At 48.6% G+C, this 25,361-nt stretch overlaps 1 protein-coding gene across 2 annotated transcripts in view; it reads right to left on the bottom strand.

Moving 5' to 3' along the window:
* Positions 1 to 15,552: 15,552 nt before the first annotated feature.
* The window catches only part of RAB11B (RAB11B, member RAS oncogene family), a 37,275-nt gene continuing 27,466 nt past the window's right edge, over positions 15,553 to 25,361 (bottom strand). For both annotated transcript variants that reach the window (XM_034754988.1, XM_034754987.1), the window contains one exon: positions 15,553 to 20,755. In XM_034754988.1, the coding sequence (XP_034610879.1) occupies positions 20,610 to 20,755 (146 nt within the window). In that variant the 3' untranslated portion in view covers positions 15,553 to 20,609. The remainder of the gene's footprint in view (positions 20,756 to 25,361) is intronic.

Genomic DNA, 25,361 nt, shown 5'->3' with positions numbered 1-25,361 from the left:
TTGGCAAAGGGAAGCTTTATTGGGGTTGGATCCGTGACGAGGACTGGCGGGATGCCCCCAAGCGTCCCGTCAAAAATGCCTTTTCCCTGCCTGTTTGCCCTTAGAGGGTCCAGGCTGGGGGGCAGGTCAAGACTGCCTATGAGGGCATCTCTTATAGTCCCACTGCTTCTTATGGGCGTCCTTGTACTTTAGGAGGGCAGCCAGGGTAGAAGTCTGCTGCAGCTTAAATTTAGGTTTTGCCGGAGCCGGGACATATAGACCCAGTGTCTGGAGGGTCATGCGGGAGTCCTTCATGCTATGCAGCCTTGTATCTGTTTCCTCTGCAAACAGAGCTTTCCCATCAAATGGGAGGTCCTGCATGGGAGACTGCGCCTCACTGGACATCCCAGAGAGCAAGAGCTATGACGCCCGTCTCAAGGACACTGCTGAAGCCATCGACCGCGCAGCCGTGTCCGCAGCATCTGAGGCAGCCTGCAGGGAAGCTTGAGCTGCCGATGTCCCTTCCTCCACGAGCGCCCTGAACTCCTTATCACGCTCCTGGAGGGAGTCCTCAAACTTGGGCAGGGAGCCCCACAGACTGAATTTGTACCGGCCCAGGAGACCCTGATGGTTTGCCACTCGTAACTGGAAGCTCGAAGACTAATAAATTTTCCTACCGAAAGAGTCCAGTCTCTGAGAGTCTTTGTTCTTTGGGGTCGGGTCTGGCTGACGTTGTTCCCAGTGGGTGACCGACTCGACCACCAGGGGGTTGGGTACATAGGTACTCATGCCCCTTAGCGAGTATGAAGTACTTTCACTCAGCCTTTTTTGATATAGGGGCCAACGAGGCCGGTGTTTGCCACAGGGTATTCAAAATCTTAGCCACCCCTTCATGGCTTGGCCAGACCACCCTACCCGGTGCCGATGGGGACAACACGTTGAACAGGGAGCCTGCAGGCTCTTCCATCTCCTCTGCCTGGAGGTAGAGGCTTGCTGCTACCCACTTTAAGAGGTCTTGGTGGGCCCTGACGTCCTCCTGCGGGATGGAGGGGGGCGGGGCTGCAATCGCCTCATCCGGGCAGGGTGAAGAGGCTGGCACGGTGCTCAGGGTGTCATCTGGCACCGGAGGATCCACCACCTGGTCGGACTCCGGGCACGGTGCCGAGGACATGCGTCCCACCGACTCCTTTGTTGGGGGTCTGGAGATGGAGGCCGACAGCGCCTCCAAAGCTCCACCCACTGAGCAAGCTCCCACCAGCAGCTGCGCCAGAGGCCACTGTGCCCACTGGTATCACTAGGCTGGCCACAACACTCGGTGCCGCTGCACTTGCTGTGGCACCGGCAGAGCCGGCTGTATGGGTTGGCCGGTCTGGTTCGTTGAAGGGCAACTATGAATGGAGACCTGGATGGCGTAGGATCCGCTGCTATCTCTCGACTTAGAGGAGCAGCGGTGCCAGGATCTGCAATGGTCACAGGACTGCGATCTCGATGTGGAGGACCGGTGCCGAGGTAATAGCTGCTCTGCAAATGGCCTTGACGGACAGACCCGTGACGGTGAGATGCTGGCGATCGACACTCGGAGCGGGAGTCCAAGCGGGAACGGTGTCGATGATCGTGCCGTGACTGACTGCGGTACCCTCTCCGGGACAAGACCGACGACGATGTCCTCTGCGGTCCCATCGATATCTGCTCTCTGAGGAGGACTGGTGCCACAAGTCCCAGACGGACCGAACCCAGCCCGACAGTCTAGTCGGCGTCAGGGGTGATCCATGTGGACTCTGCCCCGAGCGGACACTGGGTGGTAACATTCCCTTGAACGAGACCAGTACCGAGCTGGGGGCGATTGCGGAGATCCCAGCTGCGGCTTGCCTCTGGAGCACGGGGCCGAGCTTGGTGGAGCCCAGGGCACCAGCATGGACATGACGTCCTGGGCCGCCTGGAGGGCTTTGAGTGTGGAAGGCATCTGGACATCCAGAGAGGTCTGTTCTGAAGGGGCCGGGCTACTCCGCTCTACGTGAGTCGGAGGACTGAGACCCGATTGGGATCGAGGACTGCCTGACATGGGCCTAGCCTCTTTCCCAGACTTCCCTCGGTGCCGTTGCGAGGGGGGAGTCATCTTGGTCCTCTTGGCGTGTCCCGTGGACAGGGAGTGGCGCTGACTGGTCGATGGCGCCGGCTGATGGCCGCATACCAACACCACGGTGCGCGGTACCGGCTCGGAGCAGCGTGCCGGGGTCAGCGCCGACGCCATCAGAATGGCCTGGAGCCTAATGTCTCATTCCCTTTCAGTCCGGGGCTTAAACGATTTGCAAATTTTGCAAATATGGGTTTCTCCCAAACAGCACAAACAGTCTGTGTGCAGGTCGCTTTTTGGCATAGAATGCTGACAAGAACCGCACGACTTAAATCCCAGGGCTCGGGGCATGCCCCAGCCCGGGCTCGCTGACTAACTAAAACTAACTACTCCGCTAACTAACTACAGGTACTAAACAAACGAACAGTTCTGGGGACAAGGTACAGCGAAGCTGGAGCAGGGCTTTTCCAACGCACCTTCACTGGCGGCAAGAAAGAATTGAGGGTGGGGGAGCACACAGCTCCCCTTATACCGCGCCAGACAGGCGCCACTCCAGGTGTCGCAGCGGGCGCTCTCCCCCTACGGGTACTGCTAGGGGAAAAACTTCCGGCACCAGTGCACGTGGCGAGCATGCACACCTACTATGGAATACACATGAGCAATCACTCAAAGAAGAAGGGGCCCTTGTGGTGCTCCTTAGAAGAAAGGACTCTGGTTCCTCCAAGATGAGGTTATCCTCAGGGGAAAAGAATCTGAAGGGTGCTGGAGAACTATGGTAGCTTACAGTTCTAGCCTGAGTTGGTAAAGGGACCTGGAATGAGGATCAGTGCAGAGCTGCAGTAGATGCTGCATGTGCTACTGGAGCTGCTGATGAGTCCAAGACTCTGAGCTTGGAGCATTGATGCTCCAAAGATGGTACTGGGCGGGGGGGGGGGAGCCAAGTGCCAGTCTGGATGGTCTCCAGTTTTAGATGCATCTTGGTGCCAAAAGATGAGATGCTACTGAGATAGGGGCTTCTTGGTGCTGCTTAGCTGAAGGCTTCTCTGGTTAGGACTTCTTAGGTGGTACAAAAACTTCAATACTGGCATCAGCTGGAGCCTCAGTGGGAAACCTCACATCCCATAATGGGTCTCGAGAGTCAGCTCGATGAGGTGACATATCCCACTTTCTAGAGTCTCTGGTAGATGAGACGGGCTTCTTCCTTTTAGAGGTCTTCATCTCTGGAACCACCTCTGAGGCTCCAGAAGTCAGCAGAGTAGCCTGAGAGATTGAGGCCAATGTTTGGGGGTGCAAGTGAGTGGCCCCTACTGGACTAGGGAGTGTTCCACTAAGAGGAGCTTCAACCTAACCTCTCTATCTTTACAAGACCTGCCTTTGAACCCACGCAGACTTTACACTTCAACGGGATGTGAGTGTTTCAGACACTGGAGACAACTAGAGTGCCAGGCATAACTGGACACTGCAAGACAGAGGTTCCTAGGATAGTGTCATTCGGTTGCAAGTACCAGGGAGCAGTTTATATGCCAGAAACTGTGCGTGAACAGCCCAGGAGAGGGGGTTCTCACAGCAGAGCAGGGTAAGGCTGGCTCCCAGAGTCAAGGATTGGAGTGACCTATCAGATCACTGGTCCAGATAACGCTAGAGGGGAACGTCACAACTTCCCAGTTCCAAATTTCCCCCAAATCATCTGCCCAGTAGTGTCAGCTGTCTTGCTGAATGCTTAGAGAAGTTATTTATTTGTTATTCCCTTAAAGAGACAGTACCTAGCAACTTATTACCTTAAGGCCTGGTCTACACTATGAGTTTAGTTCGAATTTAGCAGCGTTAAATCGAATTAACCCTGCACCCGTCCACACAACAAAGCCATTTACTTCGACATAAAGGGCTCTTAAAATCGATTTCTGTACTCCTCCCCGACGAGGGGAGTAGCGCTGAAATTGGTATTGCCATTTCGAATTAGGGTTAGTGTGGCTGCAATTCAACGATATTGGCCTCAGGAAGCTATCCCACAGTGCACCATTGTGACCGCTCTGGACAGCAATCTGAATTCGGATGCACTGGCCAGACAGGAAAAGCCCCGTGAACTTTTGAATTTAATTTCCTGTTTGCCCAGCATGGAGAGCACAGGTAACCACGCAGAGCTCATCAGCACAGGTAACCATGCAGTCCGAGAATCGAAAAAGAGCACCAGCATGGACCATACGGGAGGTACTGGATCTGATCGCTATATGGGGAGAAGATTCCGTGCTAGCAGAACTACGTTCCAAAAGATGAAATGCCAAAACATTTGAAAAAATCTCCAAGGGCATGATGGAGAGAGGCCACAATAGGGACTCATATCAGTGCCGCGTGAAAGTTAAGGAGCTCAGACAAGCGTACCAAAGAAGCAAACGGCAGGTCTGGGTCAGAGCCACAGACATGCCGCTTCTACACTGAGCTGCATGCAATTCTAGAGGGGGCCGCCACCACTACCCCACCCCGACCGTGGATTCCGAGGAGGGGGTAATCTCAGCCATGCCTGAGGATTCTGCGGACGGGGAAGATGATGAGGAGGACGACGACGACGAGCTTGCGGAGAGCACACAGCACTCTGTTCTCCCTAACAGCCAGGATCTTTTTCTCAGCCTGACTGAAGTACCCTCCCAACACTCCCAAGGCATTATCCCAGACCATGAAGCCATGGAAGGGATCTCTGGTGAGCGTACCTTTGTAAATATAAAACATGGTTTAAAAGCAAGCTTTTTTTTTAATGATTAATTTGCCCTGAGGACTTGGGATGCATTTGCGGCCAGTACAGCTACTGGAAAAGTCTGTTAACGTGTCTGGGGATGGAGTGGAAATCCTCCAGGGACATCTCCATGAATCTCTCCTGGAGGTACTCCAAAAGCCTTTGCAGAAGGTTTCTGGGCAGTGCAGCCTTACTCCGTCCTCCATGGTAGGACACTTGATCATGCCGTGTTAGTAGCAAGTAACCTGTTATCATTGCATGACAAAGCCTGGCAGCGTATGGTCCAGGTGTTTGCTGGCATTCAAGCAACATCCATTCTTTATCTCGCTGTGTTATCCTCAGGAGAGTGATATTGTTCACGGTAACCTGGTTGAAATATGGGGATTTAATTAAGGGGACAGAGCTGGCCGTTCCTGCTGGGCTGTTTGCCTGTGGCTGAAAGAAATCCTTCCTTGCAGTTAGCCAAGCCGGGGGGGGGGGGGTCATTGGCACTGAGGTTTTCGTGTTTGGCTAGTAGGGATCTTCCCTGATACCAGCCACGCGGTGGGGGGAGGGATAAAGCGATCATCCGAGGGAATTGGATGGGGTGGGGGGGTTAGTTTGGTTTCTGCTGCTGCACGTTAACAGGAAAACCGCAGCATTCAACGGGCTTTGCTTAGTATGTAGGAAAGGAGGGTGCTGCTTTTATCAAGGCTGCAGAAGCGAAAGACAATGGCTTACCATGGCTGCATGCAAGCCGAATTCTGTTGCCTGGACCTGCGTCTGTGATCTCTAATACCAAAGCCGCAGGCACTCAATATTAAGATGCAAAATGCGACCTTGTACCGAAATCACATGTGCTGTGTAATGTGAATAGTGTTGTTCACCGTGAAAGAGTATAAGCATTGTTCTGTAAAATGTATCTTTTTAAATACTTTTCTCCCTTTTTTCCCCTCCCTCCCGCAGCTGCAAATTTTTCAAGCCTCCCTCTTCCGTCCCGAAGGCTATCTCAGTTAAGGTGGTGAAAAAAACGGATGCGAGACGACACGTTCTCGGAAATCATGCAATCGACCCGCGATGAAAGAGCTCATCTGAATGAGTGTAAGGACACAGTATCAAAGTACAGAAAAGATGGCAGTGAACTTGAGGACAGGAGGGACCAACATGAGGACAGGAGGGATGCTCGAGATGAGAGGTGGCAGGATGTAACACTGATGCTGCTGCATGAGCAAACGGACATGCTCCAGCGTCTGGTGGAGCTTCAGGAACGGCAGCAGGATCACAGAGTGCCGCTGCAGCCCCTGTATAACCGCCCTCCCCCCTCACCAAGTTCCATAGCCTCCTCACCCAGACATGTAAAAACGCAGGGAGGGGCGGGGAGGAGGCTCCGTGCACCCTCCCACTCCACCCCAGTGGACAGCCCAAGCAAAAGGCCGTCATTATTTTGAACATTTTTTAGTGGCCTTTTCCTTCCCTTCAGACTTCAGAAAAGCAGACTTTGACTCCCTCAGGGAACAGATGGGCAGGATCTCCTGGGAGAATAACATGAAGGGCAAAGGGGTCCAGGAGAGCTGGCTGTATTTTAAAGAATCCTTATTGCGGTTGCAGGAACAAACCATCCTGATGTGTAGAAAGAATAGTAAATATGGCAGGCGACCAGCTTGGCTAAACAGTGAAATCCTTGCTGATCTTAAACGCAAAAAAGAAGTTTACAAGAAGTGGAAGATTGGACAGATGACCAGGGAGGAGTATAAAACTATTGCTCAGGCATGCAGGAGTGAAATCAGGAAGGCCAAATCACACTTGGAGTTGCAGCTAGCAAGAGATGTTAAGAGTAACAAGAAAGGTTTCTTCAGGTATGTTAGCAACAAGAAGAAAGTCAAGGAAAGGAGAAAAAGGAGCGTCCATGCACCAGCAATGGAGATACAGGTGAGCAATCGTTTCCATGTTTTCTCTACAGGTACTAATGCGGAGAGTGGACTAGACGACCCATCTAAGGGAAGGGAGCAGAAGGGCACTCCACCCATTGGAAGGCAAAAGATGCACTGTCCTAGGGATAGGGGTTCCACGACCACCACTCCCAAGAGGAGGAGGAGGTAGGTGGTGGTCGGGGACTCCCTCCTCTCGGGGACTGAGTCATCTATCTGCCGCCCCGACCAGGAAAACCGAGAGGTCTGCTGCTTGCCAGGAGCTAGGATACACAATGTGACGGAGAGACTGCCGAGACTCATCAAGCCCTCGGATCGCTACCCCTTCCTGCTTCTCCACGTGGGCACCAATGATACTGCCAAGAATGACCTTGAGCGGATCACTGCAGACTACGTGGCTCTGGGAAGAAGGATAAAGGAGTTTGAGGCGCAAGTGGTGTTCTCGTCCATCCTCCCTGTGCAAGGAAAAGGCCTGGGTAGAGACCGTTGAATCGTGAAAGTCAATGAATGGCTACGCAGGTGGTGTCGGAGAGAAGGCTTTGGATTCTTCGACCATGGGATGGTGTTCCAAGAAGGAGTGCTAGGCAGAGACGGGCTCCACCTAATGAAGAGAGGGAAGAGCATTTTCGCCAGCAGGCTGGCTAACCTAGTGAGGAGGGCTTTAAACTAGGTTCACCGGGGGAAGGAGACCAAAACCCTGAGGTAAGTGGGGAAATGGGATCCTGAGAGGAAGCACAAGCAGGAGAGTGCAAGAGGGGAGGACTCCTGTCTCATGCTGAGAAAGAGGGACGATTGATGAGTTATCTTAAGTGCCTATACACAAATGCAAGAAGCCTGGGAAACAAGCAGGGAGAACTGGAAGTCCTGGCACAGTCAGGGAACTATGATGCGATTGGAATAACAGAGACTTGGTGGGATAACTCACATGACTGGAGTACTGTCATGGATGGATATAAACTGTTCAGGAAGGACAGGCAGGGCAGAAAAGGAGGGGGAGTTGCGTTGTATGTAAGAGAGGAGTATGACTGCTCAGAGCTCCGGTATGAAACTGCAGAAAAACCTGAGAGTCTCTGGATAAAGTTGAGAAGTGTGAGCAACAAGGGTGATGTCGTGGTTGGAGTCTGCTATAGACCACCAGACCAGAGGGATGAGGTGGATGAGGCTTTCTTCTGGAAACTAGCAGAAGTTGCTAGATCGCAGGCCCTGGTTCTCATGGGAGACTTTAATCACCCTGATATCTGCTGGGAGAGATCAGTCCAGGAAGTTTTTGGAAAGTGTAGGGGACAATTTCCTGGTGCAAGTGCTGGAGGAACCAACTAGGGGCAGAGCTTTTCTTGACCTGCTGCTCACAAACAGGGAAGAATTAGTAGGGGAAGCAAAAGTGGATGGGAACCTGGGAGGCAGTGACCATGAGATGGTCGAGTTCAGGATCCTGACACAAGGAAGAAAGGAGAGAAGCAGAATACGGACCCTGGACTTCAGAAAAGCAGACTTTGACTCCCTCAGGGAACAGATGGGCAGGATCCCCTGGGAGAATAACATGAAGGGCAAAGGGGTCCAGGAGAGCTGGCTGTATTTTAAAGAATCCTTATTGCGGTTGCAGGAACAAACCATCCCAATGTGTAGAAAGAATAGTAAATATGGCAGGTGATCAGCTTGGCTAAACAGTGAAATCCTTGCTGATCTTAAACGCAAAAAAGAAGTTTACAAGAAGTGAAAGATTGGACAAATGACCAGGGAGGAGTATAAAACTATTGCTCAGGCATGCAGGAGTGAAATCAGGAAGGCCAAATCACACTTGGAGTTGCAGCTAGCAAGAGATGTTAAGAGGAACAAGAAGGGTTTCTTCAGGTATGTTAGCAACAAGAAGAAAGTCAAGGAAAGTGTGGGCCCCTTACTGAATGAGGGAGGCAACCTAGTGACAGAGGATGTGGAAAAAGCTAATGTACTCAATGATTTTTTTGCCTCTGTCTTCACGAACAAGGTCAGCTCCCAGACTGCTGCACTGGGCAGCACAATATGGGGAGAAGGTGACCAGCCCTCTGTGGAGAAAGAAGTGGTTCGGGACTATTTAGAAAAACTGGATGTGCACAAGTCCATGGGGCCGGCTGCGCTGCATCTGAGGGTGCTAAAGGAGTTGGCGGATGAGATTGCAGAGCCCTTGGCCATTATTTTTGAAAACTCATGGCGATCGGGGGAGGTCCCAGATGACTGGAAAAAGGCTAATGTAGTGCCCATCTTTAAAAAAGGGAAGAAGGAGGATCCGGGGAACTACAGGCCAGTCAGCCTCACCTCAGTCCCTGGAAAAATCATGGAGCAGGTCCTCAAGGAATCAATTATGAAACACTTAGAGGAGAGGAAAATGATCAGGAACAGTCAGCATGGATTCACCAAGGGGAAGTCGTGCTTGACTAACCTAATTGCCTTCTATGATGAGATAACTGGCTCTGTGGATGAGGGGAAAGCAGTGGATGTGTTATTCCTTGACTTTAGTAAAGCTTTTGATACGGTCTCCCACAGTATTCTTGCCGCCAAGTTAAAGAAGTATGGGCTGGATGAATGGACTATAAGGTGGATAGAAAGCTGGCTAGATTGTCGGGCTCAACGGATAGTGATCAATGGCTCCATGTCTAGTTGGCAGCCGGTTTCAAGCGGAGTGCCCCAACGGTCGGTCCTGGGGCCAGTTTTGTTTAATATCTTTATTAATGATCTGGAGGATGGTGTGGACTGCACTCTCAGCAAGTTTGCAGATGACGCTAAACTAGGAGGCGTGGTAGATACACTAGAGGGTAGGGATTGGATACAGAGGGACCTAGACAAATTAGAGGATTGGGCCAAAAAAACCTGATGAGGTTCACCAAGGACAAGTGCAGAGTCCTGCACTTAGGACAGAAGAATCCCATGCACTGCTACAGACTAGGGACTGAATGGCTAGGTAGCAGTTCTGCAGAAAAGGACCTAGGGCTCACAGTGGATGAGAAGCTGGATATGAGTCAACAGTGTGCTCTTGTTGCCAAGAAGGCTAACGGCATTTTGGGTTGTATAAGTAGGGGTATTGCCAGCAGATCGAGGAACGTGATCGTTCCCCTTTATTTGACATTGGTGAGGCCTCATCTGGAATACTGTGTCCAGTTTTGGGCCCCACACTACAAGAAGGATGTGGAAAAATTGGAAAGAGTCCAGCGGAGGACAGCAAAAGTGATTAGGGGGCTGGAGCACATGACTTATGAGGAGAGGCTGAGGGAACTGGGATTGTTTAGTCTCCAGAGGAGAAGAATGAGGGGGGATTTGATAGCAGCCTTCAACTATCTGAAGGGGGGTTCCAAAGAGGATGGAGCTCGGCTATTCTCAGTGGTGGCAGATGACAGAACAAGGAGCAATGGTCTCAAGTTGCAGTAGGGGAGGTCCAGGTTGGATATTAGGAAACACTATTTCACTAGGAGGGTGATGAAGCACTGGAATGCGTTACCTAGGGAGGCGGTGGAGTCTCCTTCCTTGGAGGTTTTTAAGGCCTGGCTTGACAAAGCCCTGGCTGGGATGATTTAGTTGGGAATTGGTCCTGCTTTGAGCAGGGGCTTGGACTAGATGACCTCCTGAGGTCTCTTCCAACCCTGATATTCTATGATTCTATCCTCTTCCCAAACCCCACCCAGGCTACCGTGTCAGTTCTCTCCCTTTTTTTATAATCAATTAATAAGAATACATGATTTTTAAATGATAGTGACTTTATTTCCTTTGAAAGCAAGCTGTGATCGAAGGGGGAGGGTGGGTTGCTTACAGAGAATGAATCAATCACTGGGGGCAGGTTTCCATCAAGGAGAAACAAAACAGAACTTTCACACTATAGTCTGGCCAGTCATGAAACTGGTTTTCAAAGCTTCTCTGATGCGCAGCGCTTCCTGATGTGCTTTTCTAATCGCCCTGGTGTCTGGCTGTACATAATCAGCAACCAGGCGATTTGCCTCAACCTCCCACCCCGCCATAAAGGTCTCCCCCTTACTCTCACAGAGATTGTGGAGCATACAGCAATAACAATGGGAATATTGGTTTGGCTGAGGTCTGAGCGAATCAGTAAAGTGTGCCACCGCCCCTTTAAATGTCCAAATGCACATTCTACCACCATTGTGTAGTAGTTGAACAGCTCCTGACTACTGTCCAAGCTGCCTGTGTATGGCTTCATAAGCCATGGCATTAAGGGGTAGGCTGGGTCCCCAAGTATAACTATAGGCATTTCAACATCCCCAACAGTTATTTTCTGGTCTGGGAAGTAAATCCCTTGCTGCAGCCGTTTAAACAGACCAGAGTTCCTGAACATGTGAGCGTCATGAATCCTTTCCGGCCATCCCACGTCCCTTGTGATCTACTAGTGCTTGCAGCACCATTAAAAAGTAGCCCTTGCGATTTATATACTGGCTGCCCTGGTGTTCCGGTGCCAAGTTAGGGATATGGGTTCCATCTATCACCCCACCACAGTTAGGGAATCCCATTGCAGCAAAGCCATCCACTATGACCTGCACATTTCCCAGAGTCACTACCTTTGGTAGCAGTAACTCAGTGATTGCTTTGGCTACTTGCATCACAGCAGCCCCCACAGTAGATTTGCCCACTCCAAATTGATTCCCGACTGACCAGTAGCTGTCTGGAGTTGCAAGCTTCCACAGGGCTATCGCCACTTGCTTCTCAAATGTGAGGGCTGCTCTCATCTTGGTATTCTGGCGCTTCAGGGCAGGGGAAAGCAAGTCACAAAGTTCCATGAAAGTGCCCTTACGCATGAGAAAGTTACACAGCCACTTGTACTCGTCCCACACCTGCAATACTATGCAGTCCCTCCAGTCTGTGCTTGTTCCCTGGGCCCAGAATCAGTGTTCCACAGCTAGAACCTGCCCCATTAACACCATTATCTCCAAAGCACCGGGGCCCACGGTTTGAGAGAATTCTGTGTCCATGTCCTCATCACTCTCATCGCCACGCTGCCGGAGCCGCCGCCACCTCGCCTGGTTTTTCAGGTCCTGGTTCAACATAAACGGCACGATAATGCACGAGGTGTTTACAATGTTCATTACTGCTATCTTGAGTTGAGTGGTCTCCATGCTTGCTGTGGTATGGCGTCTGCATAGTTCACCCAGGAAAAAAGGTGCAAAACGGTTGTCTGCTGTTGCTTTAACGGAGGGAGGGGGAGGATATACCCAGAACCACCCACGACAATGTTTTTTGCCCCATCAGGCATTGGGATCTCAACCCAGAATTCCAATGGGCAGGGGAGACTGCGGGAACTATGGGATAGCTACCCACAGTGCAACGCTCCGGAAGTCGACGCTAGCCTTGGTACATGGATGCACACCGCCGAATTAATGTGCTTAGTGTGGCCGCATGCACTCGACTTTATACAATTGGTTGACCAAAATCGAATTCTGTAAATTCGGAGTAATTCCGTAGTGTAGACATACCCAAAGTGGCATTAATACGCATTTTACTATAAATCAGTTCAGTGCTTTGATTAAAAGAAAACAAATGTATTAAACAAAAAGTGAAAGGTTTGTGATACCAGATATAAGGAATGAAGATAGAAAGGGTGACAAGAAAATGAAAGTAAAAATACACCGCTAAGACTAAACTCTAATATAACGAACTAATCTCTTGCTCAAAGATATTTCTCACTAAGTCTTTTCCAGCCTGGCTGACTAGACTCTGGCCCTGGCCCTCCACAGAGCCCTGAGTGCTGGGTGCCTTTGTCTCCTCCGCTGAGGGCTACAATCCCCCCCCCCCCCCCCCCCATGTATCTTTCCAAAATCATTGACTCTGCCTCAAGGGGCAGGAAGGCTTCCTCAGGGTGGAGTTTCCATCCCTCATTGAGATTGTTAAGCGGTCATCTTTCCCCACCTGCTCTCCTGATGACTTTGTTTCTCTTGCATGTAAATGTGCTTTTCTTGGTCACACTTTTCTTAATTTATATCAGAAACTCATTCAAGCAGGTGGAACTACGCTCCTTTCTCAGGAACAGGCATGTGCTGGGGACTGCTTGCCAAATACATTTCGATAACATTTCCAGCATATATTTAGGTCCTTTGGGTTACCATATTTACACCATGAGAGAATATTAATTACCAGTGAGTTATTAGTTTTCCAGTGATATATACCCAAAAGGTGGCATGTAATAGCAAGAAAACTGTGTGCCAACTGATACTGGGGTGCTTTGAGGATCACAGCAGCAGACAATGTAATTGCTCCATCTTGAGCCACAGCTGGTTGAGAAGGAACTGGAGGGGCAGAAGCTCCATGCTTCTTATGTTCTTGCATGGGAGCATAAGGTGCTGCTCTACAGAGGTATAGATGCTGCTGTTTACAATCTCCAGTTGAGAGCACAGGAGCACATACACAGCCTATGGTAGGACATATACTTGAAGGAGGGGACTGTTGCAATTGCATGATTTTACCTTTCTCCTTTAAAAGAAGGGTGGGTTGAGGAGAGAAGTAGGAAATTACATACGTTTTGCCCTGTTGTGTGTATGCATTGTGATACAGTCCTTCAGTTACATGATCACATACTTCCCCCTGTACCCCACTGCCTTATTCAGGGCACAAGATGGATGCATAAGGGGGCATTTCTAGTACAGGGCAAGTGGCAAGGTAGGGATTTATGAACCCTATTCAAATCAGTTGGAACTGAACATAGCTTTAGCTCTACACCAATTACAATTTAGAACAGCCCTGGGCAGCTCAGATGCTATGGCTGACTCGCTACATTAGCTAGCCATGCAACTCAGATCAGGAGCGGTGGATGCTCCCTAAAAGTGGGGAGGTCACCAGTGCCTGCACCATAGTCCTGTTCCCCCTGCACCACCCCTTCCCCAGAGGCCCTGCCCCCATCGCTCACCCTTACGGCTGGTAAAAAGTGTGAGGGCATAGCCCCCTCTTTTAAAAGTGATGAGGCTATGGCTCCCTTTTCCCCTGCCCCTGACTAAGATCCTACTACAGCTACTGCTAATCTCTCTTCTGCCCCAGACCTTCAGTTTTGAACTGACACATTCCTAATGTAAGATTTCACTTAACCATATGCAAGATGACAACAATTTTTGCTAAGAAATTAGCTTGCAACAAAATGATAGAAACAATCTTTTTATTAACATAGAGACTATCCAGCTTCTGAGTTTCCAGTTTTGTTGTAACAAGGGAATTGGAAAAGGAAAGATGCTCAGGGAAAATTAAATTACTTTGGTCTTAAAGCCACGAAGGAAGAATAGCAGTTAAAGGGACTTTGAGCACTCAGAATGCAGCAAGATATGGAATTCTTTATCGTTGACTCTTGTGATTTTGGCCCCTACTGCAGTCTGTCTTGTGCCTCAAAGAGCTCCAGCCCTTCCTGCAGATTTCAGACTTGCCCAGGGGAACCACCTCTGGTGGGCTGGCCTCCCTACTTTCAGAGGAAGAGCAGCCAATGGCAGTTACTGCCTGAGCGCAATAGAGCCTGCCCCCTCAGGGGCCCACAGAAATTTCATACAGGGGAGGGGAAAGCACAGCCAAAGCCACTTTCAGAAAGGGGAAGCAGCAACCGCTAGAAGCTGGCAGCTCTCTTCCCTCACTGCATGGGACCAGGCCTGGGAGGCTGAAGACACAGCCCCCGATTAGAGCTGACCCCCACCTCAGATCTTGGAGACCTGCCCAAGGAACCCTGAAACTGCCCCCACCCTCACAGAGACTGAAGGATCTTCACAGCTGCTGGAAGCATACAGGTGTGCTTGAGGGCAACAGCTTAGATAGCAGGGATGTACATGCACACAAAGTTGACATGGGACTGGGGGGGTACCCTTGATGATGGTCCGGGGCAAATGAGAGGGCTGGAAGGACAAAGCTAATTGATGTGGAGTTTGGGGTGCATAATTACTGGGGAATGAGGCTAGATAGAGGGCAGGAGCAGAGAATTCATTAACTGGCATTTTGAGGACAAACTGGGAGCCCTCCACTACATCGGGCAGCACTTCATAAAGATCTACCCAAATTTGTATACATTAAAGGTCTGTTTTTAGCCACAAGATATTGACACACACAGATTTTGGAGAAGCAAAGTGCTAGGATCAATGTGTATGTGACAATACCCTCGCTCAAAACAAGCCCCAAAAGGCTCCAAGCTTTCAGACCCTCTTTATCCATCTTAAAGAAAAGAAAAAAAAAAAAAAAAAAAAAAAGGGGGGGGGGGGGGTAGAAAAGAGCATAAAATCCCCAGGCAGGTCATGGTCAAGGCAGATTCTCACTGACACTACAGTAGCTCTGTCTAAAATACACACAGTGAGTGTGAAATCATACCTGCTGCTGCAGAACCAACTAAAAACTAACCCCAAGATTGAATTACTTGATCTGAACAAGTGTAAAGGACAGACAGAACGTCTTCCCGCTGATTTCATGGCTGCGCATTTCTAGCTGGATTCCCCCTTAACATCCAGTGGTGACCTGGTGTGGGTAACACACTCAGTTCCTCATCGAGCTGGAGTGTCTGGTATTGTTCTGCAGCCCCACTGGTCAGGCTGAGTAAGAAGGGATCGTAACAGGTTTCAAAGGTTCAGCTGGAAGGGGAGTGGTACAATGTAGAGAGAGTGGTGGGCTCCCACTGCTCCAAGGGATAAGGGTCAATCCAATGGCCTCTCAAAGAATGTCATTAATAGCTGTGTGCTTGTGAACTCCCCTTGACACAGCACCACCTACTAATCAGACATGGCACCCCCCCAAAACTATCCATCTCACTAGCAAAGGCAACGTAATATCTGTTAACCTCAATTCTGGTAGGTCAGTCCTTTTACCTTGCTAGTTCCAAAGGCAACAGATTCCCATCTTATTCTAAGAATGTTTAGAACAAAATAATTTACACACAATTTGGTTTGGCAATCTTTATATCCACAATACATAATAACCATGCACAAAAATCAAGTGATGCATATATATATTTACAAAGTGAATTGCACTTAACTGAACACATTAACCATGAGTAAAAATAAGTGACAGGAACCTCTTCTCAGTTGCATAAAGGTCCAGTGTTATAGCCCAAAGCCTGATAGACTACACTCTACCAAAAAAAATGGTGATAGTGAAAATAACTGTAATGAAGCAGCCTTGGAAATCATAACTTTTTTCTGGAAATACCCCACTGCTCATCAGTCTGAACTACACAATTCTACATTACAGTCCTGTTAAGGGTCTGTTCTAGAAACCATGAGTCTCCAAGCTCAGCCCTAACAGGCTGTAGACCAGTGAAGGACAATTTCAGCCTTCACTCCAAATTGCCTGACTTTTGCCACTTTCAAAAGAGCAGGGTCCTTAATTAGTGTAAATTCCTTTACTGTTAGGAAGGGGGGAAAGGCCTCAGTAGGTGCTTATGAAATACCTTATTAGGTTTGTATTTTTCTACTGAGATCAAAATGTCTAAGGAAGGTATTCTTCCTTTACGTTCAGAATGGAGACTCTCCTATCACAGAGCACAGATGGACTCAATTTCACACCACTGATAGATCAAGGCCATGATAGCATTCTATGCCCACAGGGCTAGCACACAGAAATCAAAATGTTACTGGCCAAACACAGAAGCAGATTTTCAAAGCAAATTGGCTTCTTTCAGTGAGTGACCTGTTCAAATAGCAAAGGCACAGACCGGTCCTCAAAATCAAGATGGCAGCCTAACAATTCCAGTTGAAAGAGCAGTTGTCTTGCAGTGTGAAGATATCTCCTGATTCATATGAATTTCCCACTTTGATATTTATATAAAAAAAATGGACAAATATACTAGGTCTTTTCCCACAGGCTGGGGGTTCTGTAGAGGCACCACATATAGTCAGCTCCCTCTGATATAACTCTAAGGAGCTGTGGTGGGAGGAAAGAGAGGAAATCATATTCCTTTCCCCTCTGCAAACACTTCTACAGCAGACACACACAGAGTCCTTTTAACAAAGGGATTCAACAATTAGAGCAGACAGTCATTGTGGAGTTTTGCAATAACAATTTTAGTGATTTAAACTTTCCACTGGACCACACTTGCTTGCTTTGCACATCAGAGGTGAACTCCATAAAAACCGGCTGAGAGGTCCTACATGTCTGAGTTCAATGACATATAGGCAGTTACTGAGACTTCCCCATGTGACAGAAATGAATGTGAGATTTAACAAGAGAACCCTGATCAGAACAGGATGTAATGAGGTTCCGCTGTGCATGTGTTCAGTGACAAACATTGGGTGTTTGTTAATGTTGGTCTTCTGCCTCCTCTCCAAAACAGCTTCAATAGTGATTAACTAGTTATTTAATTAGTAAAAGATGCTGCTATCATGGCCCCATCCAAGACCGAAATAAATTTAAACTCAGCAGGGAGCTTCTAAATGGAGACAACAACCAGACCATCCACACTTGATAGTGGAAGATGTTTTTGAAGTTAGTTTTAACTAAGTTTTGAAAGCTAACACTGTTTGCAGTGTCTGGGTGAAGCAGGGACTTGGGGAACAAGCTTTGTGAAGATTTAACTAACTCCCACAGAACCTGTTTGCTTCCTTGAGCAGGCAGCTTTCTGTAAAAAGGAGTTTTAATTTATGAGACAAATTTTGCTCTCACTGACATGCAAATGCCCCCATTGGAGATAAGTGACTAAGGACAGAAGTGTACCCCTTCTTATTTTTCCTTGCACTACAAATTTGGGCTCTGGAGCTAATGAGGTTATGCCAGGGACTCCTATGGAGTTATGCTGCAGCTAAGCGGAGTTCAATTTTTTCGTGTCAAGAAAGTGTAGTAATAATCTGCACTACTGTACAGTTTATTTGAAGGTTTGTTCTAGCTGCTCCAGGTCTGAGTATCAGAAAGCTTCCTTTGTCTAGCTCTCTTCTGCATGGACTCCAAGAGCAGGCACCTGCAGTGCTTTCTAATCACAGTAAATTTCAGAAGTGTATGGGATTGGCATGGGGGAGAATCAAGGTACTTCAGATTACAAGGTAACCCCATTAAGGTTTCCTATCTATGCATGGGAAGACATTGAAGAGCTAATAAGACTTAAGACTACAGTAAGTGCCCGTTCTCTAGTGCGAATGGCCTCTGGCATACCTTGGGCAAAATCATCTCATCCTCATAGGAGGGGGAAGAGTTTTGTGCTCTGCTGACTTTGCAAACAGTTGCAGAACAGCCTGTGGGAAACAGTCCAGACCTAGGCTAATGAAGCAACCGACCTCTGCAGACAAAAACAACTTTGTGTCAAGTATGGGCTGGAGGGCAGCCAGAAAACTAAGGGTCTGTCTACACTGCCCATGTTACAGCCCAGGCGCAACAGAGCTGTGACGTGGGCAGTGTAGTCACCCTTCATCACCAGGGGAGAGCACAACTGAGCAGCTCGTTGTGCCAGGATCTCTTCGGACAGGTGGGGAAATAGCACAGGATCTCTTCAGTAAGCAAGACGCTTGGTTGTACTTGAGCCCTGGACAAGGATTTTTTATTAGGGCTTTGAGCCAAATCCCAGAGCTCTGCACAAATCCCAGGAGTAAAAATGTTTCTATGCCAGAGCCTAGGAATTTAACCAATTATGACACCTACTGCTTCTCTCAACGCTTCTCAAACTAGCCAGAAAAACTCTCACCTGCTAACAAGAGGAGAGGCAGGTGAAGTTCACCTTTAGAAACAAATGCTTTGCAGGGTAATCACCATATTAGTAAATTACCCTGGACTAAGGCCTCTTAACAGCACAATTCTTCCTCGTGCCATCAAAGTACTCAGGGACTGCTCCTCACTCCTTTCTATCAAGTGTTCTGTTGAAAGAGCTTTTTAAAAAACAAAACAAAGCACTCCAGCTCCAAGAGTGGCTGCCTGCTCTTGAAAGGAATATTTTCAAACCTTTGTGAGACTGTTTTCAATATATTATGCATGATGTGCTTCCCCTGCCAGCCTCCAAATACCAACTGCAAGTCACACAATGGCTCAGACACACCAGAAGGAGAAGGTTCCAGTTCAGGCTTGCTAGGAGTCCTATTCTCAGGATGTTATTAGTGCTAGTGTCATGTGCCGAGAGTGCTTCCAGCACTGGGACAGCACCCCACCACTTCCCAGGAGGGATAAATACCTTCCCCATGAGATGGGGATCGTTCACCTAGAGCATAGTCCCACAGCCTGAAATGAACCCTGGCCAATGACTGTGATGAATGTACTAGAAAACAGGTTAAGTTTAAATAATGTATGTAAAACTATGAAGTACTGAGACCATGTGACTGCTTAGCTTAAAACTCTGGCCTTCTATTTGTAAAATTCAATGCATTTGGCTGGACATCTTATAAAGAAAAGCCATCAGAGTTCACTGCCCTTAATTTTATTACATAACCAAATACAAAACAGTTGAGACTGGAATGTTAACTCCCCACCCCACCCCAAGCACACAATGTACAATTTCAGATTCACTTTGTAACATAAAAAACAACTTCTCACTGACATGCAAGGTAGGATGTGTCAAGTGAGGCCTGGACTCAGAATTTGGAAGCAAGTTGCTTTAGCTAGCCGCTCGAGGACAGCGGGTGCTCCCAACGCTTCGTTTTGATCATTTCACCTGGTACTCTTTCAACACAACACTGTTTACTGCAAAGATGCAACAGTACCAGAGCTGGTGACCGATGAACCCTTCCCCACAGAGGATTTTCACAAGCTAGCAAGCAACTGACAAGTTTGTGATAAAATTATTCCCATTCAACCAGTTTTATATAGTTGTTAGCCCTCCTGATGACAGATGATCAGTCATATTTGGAAGTTACAAGCTGCAATTCAGAAAACAGGCTAAGAGTGAAGTAGCAGGACAGTGTGTATTACGCGGAATTTTATACAGTTTAGTAGAGGTCAAGAAAAAAATTAAGCACAAGGTCAATAGTGAACGATAATGGAAAGAAAATCCAAGATGCTATGGTTCTGCATAAGTTTTACAAAATGTAGAAAGTATTGGGTTTCTCTACAACAACCAAAAAACCTTACGAGTGCAGGTATGTACATGACAGGAAAATATTGCTTTACTCTCACTCAAACGGATTTAGGGATAGACCTAGTGAGTAAGCAGCATGCAAAAAAATTCTGGGATTAGAGAGGATTTCTCCTCCAGACACTGATCTACAGTATAAAATTAACCTAGTTCTACAGCTTGCAAAAGGACCTTAAAATTAATATGCTGGCACTTACTGTACATTAATGTTCATTAACAAAGCCAAGAATAAATATTAAGCCACTTCATACTGCCTGCCCAGAGCTGAACAGGCATCCATCGTGGCAAATAATGCAATGCAGACATACTTCATTGATCCCAAATAAAAGAAATTAAGAGTAGAGAAGATTTCCCAGGCAAGAAACAGTAAACTGCACAGCCAGATTAACTCTGCATTCAGGGGAATTACATAAGTGAGGTTATTTTCAACACCACTCATGTGTGCAGCCACTAAAAACCTCACTGATAACTTCATCTGGACAGAAAACAGAACATTTGGTAGACTAGTTATCTTTTAATTTTTCCCCCATGTTTCACATAAGAGACTGTGAAAAAGTCCGACTATGAGATAAATGAAAACCTAAATGGAGTTATTTCTTCAGCCGTTCTAACCAAGTCCCCATGCCTCCTCTCCCACACAAAAATAAAAATATACATTTGAGGAGAGTGCTTCATGGGATAACATCCAGCAGCAGATATTCCACAACAAATATGTCTACCAGATCAGTGCCTACATTTCAAGCCCAAAAGTCATCACATTCAAAAGGGAATTTCAGAGGCAAGGGAATGTTAGCCCTACAATTCAAGCTCTAAGATGAAAGAAGGGAGTTGGGGAGGGGTGTGGAGAAGAACACAGGGAGTCACTGAATCACAGGAAATATTTGAAAGAAGCCCACACAAGTTTCTAACTGAAGCACAGACGATGCCAGGGGCACAGACAGCATCTACAGGTCACAGGTTCTGACAGCACTGGAGTTTGTTGGATTTCTGTCCATCGGTGGTTGGCGGGACGCTGATGTCAACTACATTGTTGCCGGGAGACTCATCGTGTGCAGATCGATCTGCAATCTGCTTCTGTGAGACGATGCGGTAGATTTCTGTAAATGAGAACAGACTTATTAGTGAGAGCCTAGACAAACACATTTGCTCCAACAAGGTATTTGCACATTCCACAGAAAGGACATTGTAGAATGTAGTACTGAAGAGTTTCAAGGGTAATCTAGTCTAACCAGCCCTAGTGCTTACCCACAGCAGACCCTTTTGGCCCCAAAAGGAGGCTGTTTACCTTGCCAAAACAAGGTTTATACAGTGTTATCTAGCTAATCCCAAATCTCTTCTAGTTTAGTCATAAATTCTGCTTTTGCTTAATCCAATGCAGGGCAGAATATTAATACCCACTGACACCTCTGAAAGCCATTATTTTTGAACAGCTTCCTCATCAGTTGTATAGCTGTATTCTTCCGCCCATGCCCTGTTAAGGACATCATGAAAACTAGATCTTTGTTTAATGAATTAATCTGCTCTTGCTGCCAACTTCTCCTCCAAAGTGCTGCTTGACACCAATTTGCAGAGGATATGGCTGATGGGCCTTTAGTGGCGTATAAGCAGAAAGAGGAGATTAACTCCTTAAACAAAGAACCCATTTTCAAGGGCATGTCCTATATAAAAGAGCAAGTCACACCATCCAGAAGCATTATTGTTAAACAGGATGTTTGTTAAACTTCTACTTATGCATCAGCAGCTCTTTCCAGTGGTCACGGCACACTTCAACTTTGGTCAACTGCTACAAGAATATCAGAACGCTGTTACCGCTGAACTGTACCAGCCCTTGTCTCTCCCATGGTGATCTGGAACACACGGGTCAGTGAAAGCCAGAGTCCCATAATGCAGTACTAGATCATAAAGTAAAGTAATTTCTTTCCGATTCAAACTAATCAATCATGCCTTGAAGCAGGAGGATTAATGGCCTCGTAACACTTCAGAAGGAACATGGTCAGGTTAAAAGCTTTTTCAGAAATAAGCTTCTTTGTTTGTGTTATTATAGATTCATAGAATTGTAGGACTGGAAGGGACACAGAGATCATCTAGTCCAGTCCCCTGCACTGATGAGATTATCTTCTAGACCGGGGATCTCAAACTCAAATCACCACGAGGGCCACATGAGGACTAGTACATTGGCCCGAGGGCTGCATCACTGACACTTTTTCATATAAAGAGATGAAAGCCCCCCACTCTGCCCCCAGCCCCGACCCCACCCCTTCCATGAGGCCCTGCCCCACCTCTTCCCACCCCCATTCCAACACCTTCCACAAAGTCCCCGCCCCAACTCCGCCCCCTCCCTGCCCCTATTCCAACTCCTTCCCCAAATCCCTGCCCCAGCCCCACCTCTTCTCCGCCTCCTCCCCTGAGCGTGCCACATTCCCACTCCTTCCCCCTCCCTCCTCGAAAGTCCTAAGCACTGCCAAACAGCTGTTTGGCGATGGGAAGTAGGCAGAGGAGTGGGGATGGGGCACGCTCAGGGGGGGAGGCACAGGAAATAACTCTGCGGGCTGTGTGTTTGACACCCCTGTTCTAGACCATCCCCGACAGGTGTTTGTCTAAGCTGCTCTTAAAAATCTCCAATGATGGAGATTCCACAACATCCCTAGGTAGTTTATTCCAGTGCTTAACCACCTGGCAGTTAAGAAGTTTCTTACTGTTCAACCTAAACCGCCCTTGCTGCAATTTAAGCCCATTGCTTCTTGTTCTATCCTCAGAGGTTAAAGAGAACAATTTTTCTCCCTCTCCTCATTGTAACAGCTTTTTATGTACTTGAAAACTTATTGTGTCCCCTTAGTCTTCTCTTCTCCGAACTAACTAAACCCAGTTTTTTCAATCTTCCTTCACAGGTCATCAATCATTTTTGTTGCTCTTCTCTGGACTTTCTCCAATTTGTCCACATCTTTCCTGAAATGTAGCGCCCAGAACTGGACACAATACTCCAGTTGAGGCCTAATCAGTGGAGTAGAGCGGAAGAATTACTTCTCGTGTCTTCTTACAACACTCCTGCTAATACATCCCAGAACGATGTTTGCAAAAAACCAAAAAGCAACAGTGTTACACTGTTCACTCATATTTAGCTTGTGGGCCACTATGACCCCTACATCCCTTTCCGCAGTACTCCTTCCTAGGCAGTCATTCCCCATTTTGTATGTGTGCAACTGATTGTTCCTTCCTAAGTGGAGAACTTTGCATTTGTCCTTATTGAATTTCATCCCATTGACTTCAGACCATTTCTCCAGTTTGTCCAGATCATTTTGAATTTTAATCCTACCCTCCAAAGCACTTGCAACCCCTCCCAGTTTGGTATTGTCTGCAAACTTTATAAGTGTGCTCTCTGTGCCAGAGGGTCTCAAACTGTGATCCATGGACTACCAAACCCTGCTGGGTTTCTGAAAGGCTCTAGAACATGCAGCCCACCAGGGTCTCTATGCTGGATATACTGGGAACCTTGAACCCATCCCAATGGCCCATCAGCTTCTACACATAGCTCCTGAGTGTAATTCAATAAGGCTACAGAAATTCAGGTTTTAAAAACCCACCAAGTTACATCCCAGGCCCCTTCCCCTGCAATACCGCGAGCTCCTTGGGCCCCTCCCGCCCTCCCCCAGCGTTTACCTAGAGCGGCTCCGGCCCGACGCGCACTGGGGGCAGGACAGGCTCCTTGCCTGCCCGGCCCCCATGCCGCTCCAGGAAGCCGACGGAACCTGGGGAAGGAGGGGCGCAGGGGTGTTTGTGGCTGTTGCTTTAGGCACCGCCCTCAGCAGCTCCCATTGGTTGCGGTTCCCCGTTCATGGCCAATGAGAGCTGCTGGGGGCGGTGCCTAAAGCAACAGCCACACACACCCCTGCGCCCCTCCTTCCCCAGGTTCCGTCGGCTTCCTGGAGCGGGGCCAGGGCAGGCAGGCAGGCAGGCAGCCTACCCTGCCCCCTGTGCACGTTGGGCCGGAGCCCACCCCCCGAACCTCTCCTGCAGCCGAACCCCCGCCACACTCCTCCTGCACCCCGACCCCACTGCACCCCAACCCACTATCCTGAGCCTGCTGCCCCCCTCCTGCACCCTGCCCTGAGCCCCCTGCTGCACCCCTGCCCCCCTCCTGCATCCCAACCCCCTGCCTCACCCTGCACCCCTTCCCTGAACCCCCCACTGCACCCTGCATCCCTTCTACACCCCAAACCCCTGCCCTGAGCCCAATGCCGCACCCCTCACCTCAACTCCCTGCCGAGTCCCCGCCACACCCCACACCCCTCCTGCACCCCCTGGGGGCAGGGAGAGGGCGGAGTTGGGGTGGGGATTTCAGGGAAGGGGTTGGAATGGGGGCAGGGAAGGGGTGGGGCCTCATGGAAAGGGTGGAGTGGGGGTGGGGCCGAGGGCTGCAGGGGGGAGGTGTCAGTAAATGTGGCCCTCTGACCAATGTACTAGTCCTCATGTGGCCCTCGTGGTCATTTGAGTTTGAGACTCCTGCAGTAAAGATTGTTGAGACAGACTATAGGGAGCAACTCTACACCCGCTTGATATTTCCTTCTTTATACATACAAGTATCACATTAGCCCAGTGTGATGCTATGGCAAAAAAAAAAAAAAAAAAAAAAAAGAGTTCGGGAATCATGATTGAAAAGGACTTAGGTGGTTATTAGAGTCCTTCCTTTAAGGACAGGGAACTATATTCTAACATATGGCAGATGCCCTTCATCCCTTGGTGTATGATCTTTCATCTGTGTGTGAGAGATTTCCTACAGTGGGGCTTGTAGCCCAAAGGCTTTAGTACAAAGTTTTTTCCCTATTGACTGTCCTGGCTGATCCACATATATGTTCCACGAAGCCAGATCCTAACACTACTCTTTGTGGCACAGTGGCGGAGGCTTGTTCAGGTTGTTCTTACTGCCTTCAGCCAGCTCTGGTCACCCACTAGCCTGCCCTTGCATAGAGATTGTACTGCCAGAATATAGGCAAGTTTGTGCAGATCTGTAGATTTTTTTTTTAAGTTTGTATTTCCTTCTCTCATGTTTCCCCCTTTGATTCAGAGATGGGGAGCAGGAAGGCCTGGTCTCCTTCCTTTCTTTCTGCTGCACACAAACTTAGTCCCTTGGGGCCTTTAATTCCCCCGGAGTAGCGAGTTAAAGAAACTCCCACGACAACCCAGCTCCTGATTCTCTGTCATGCTTTTGTCAGGTGCCTCAGTCTGGGCATGTCACATGCGGCAGCTGGGCACATCTTGGAGGAAAACTCTGCCCCTCCAGTCTTTTAGTCTAGTCTCATTTTTTCACCCTTCACCTGTAGTGTTGCCATATAGAGGTTCCCAAAGAGAGGACACTGCTGGGGGGGAGAGGAGACTGGAGGGGGCTGCATGGGACACCCCCTGGCCCAGACACCCACACCCCCTTCCCCCTGCAGAGATCCAGCTGTGGGGTGCCCCCCCCCCAGACACCTGTCCCCCTCCACCCCCAGAGATCCAGAGGGAGAGACAGCCTGATGATGGTCAGATGGGACTTATATCGAGTACCCTGTGGTGATTTCAGTGTTGGGCTGTGCAGGGCTGACACTCCACAGGGCCTCCACCCCCACCAGGCTGGCTGCTCCACACACCACCTTCTTTCAGGGCATGCTGGGAACTGCAGCTGCTGGGAACCCTCTAGTCCCCATCCCCCACAATGACCTCTATTTG

Source organism: Trachemys scripta, chromosome 22 (assembly GCF_013100865.1).
Source record: "Trachemys scripta elegans isolate TJP31775 chromosome 22, CAS_Tse_1.0, whole genome shotgun sequence".
NCBI classification, from domain to species: Eukaryota; Metazoa; Chordata; order Testudines; family Emydidae; genus Trachemys; species Trachemys scripta.
The sequence above is the reverse complement of the archived record's forward strand: the minus strand, read 5'-3'. Positions and strand labels throughout refer to the sequence as shown.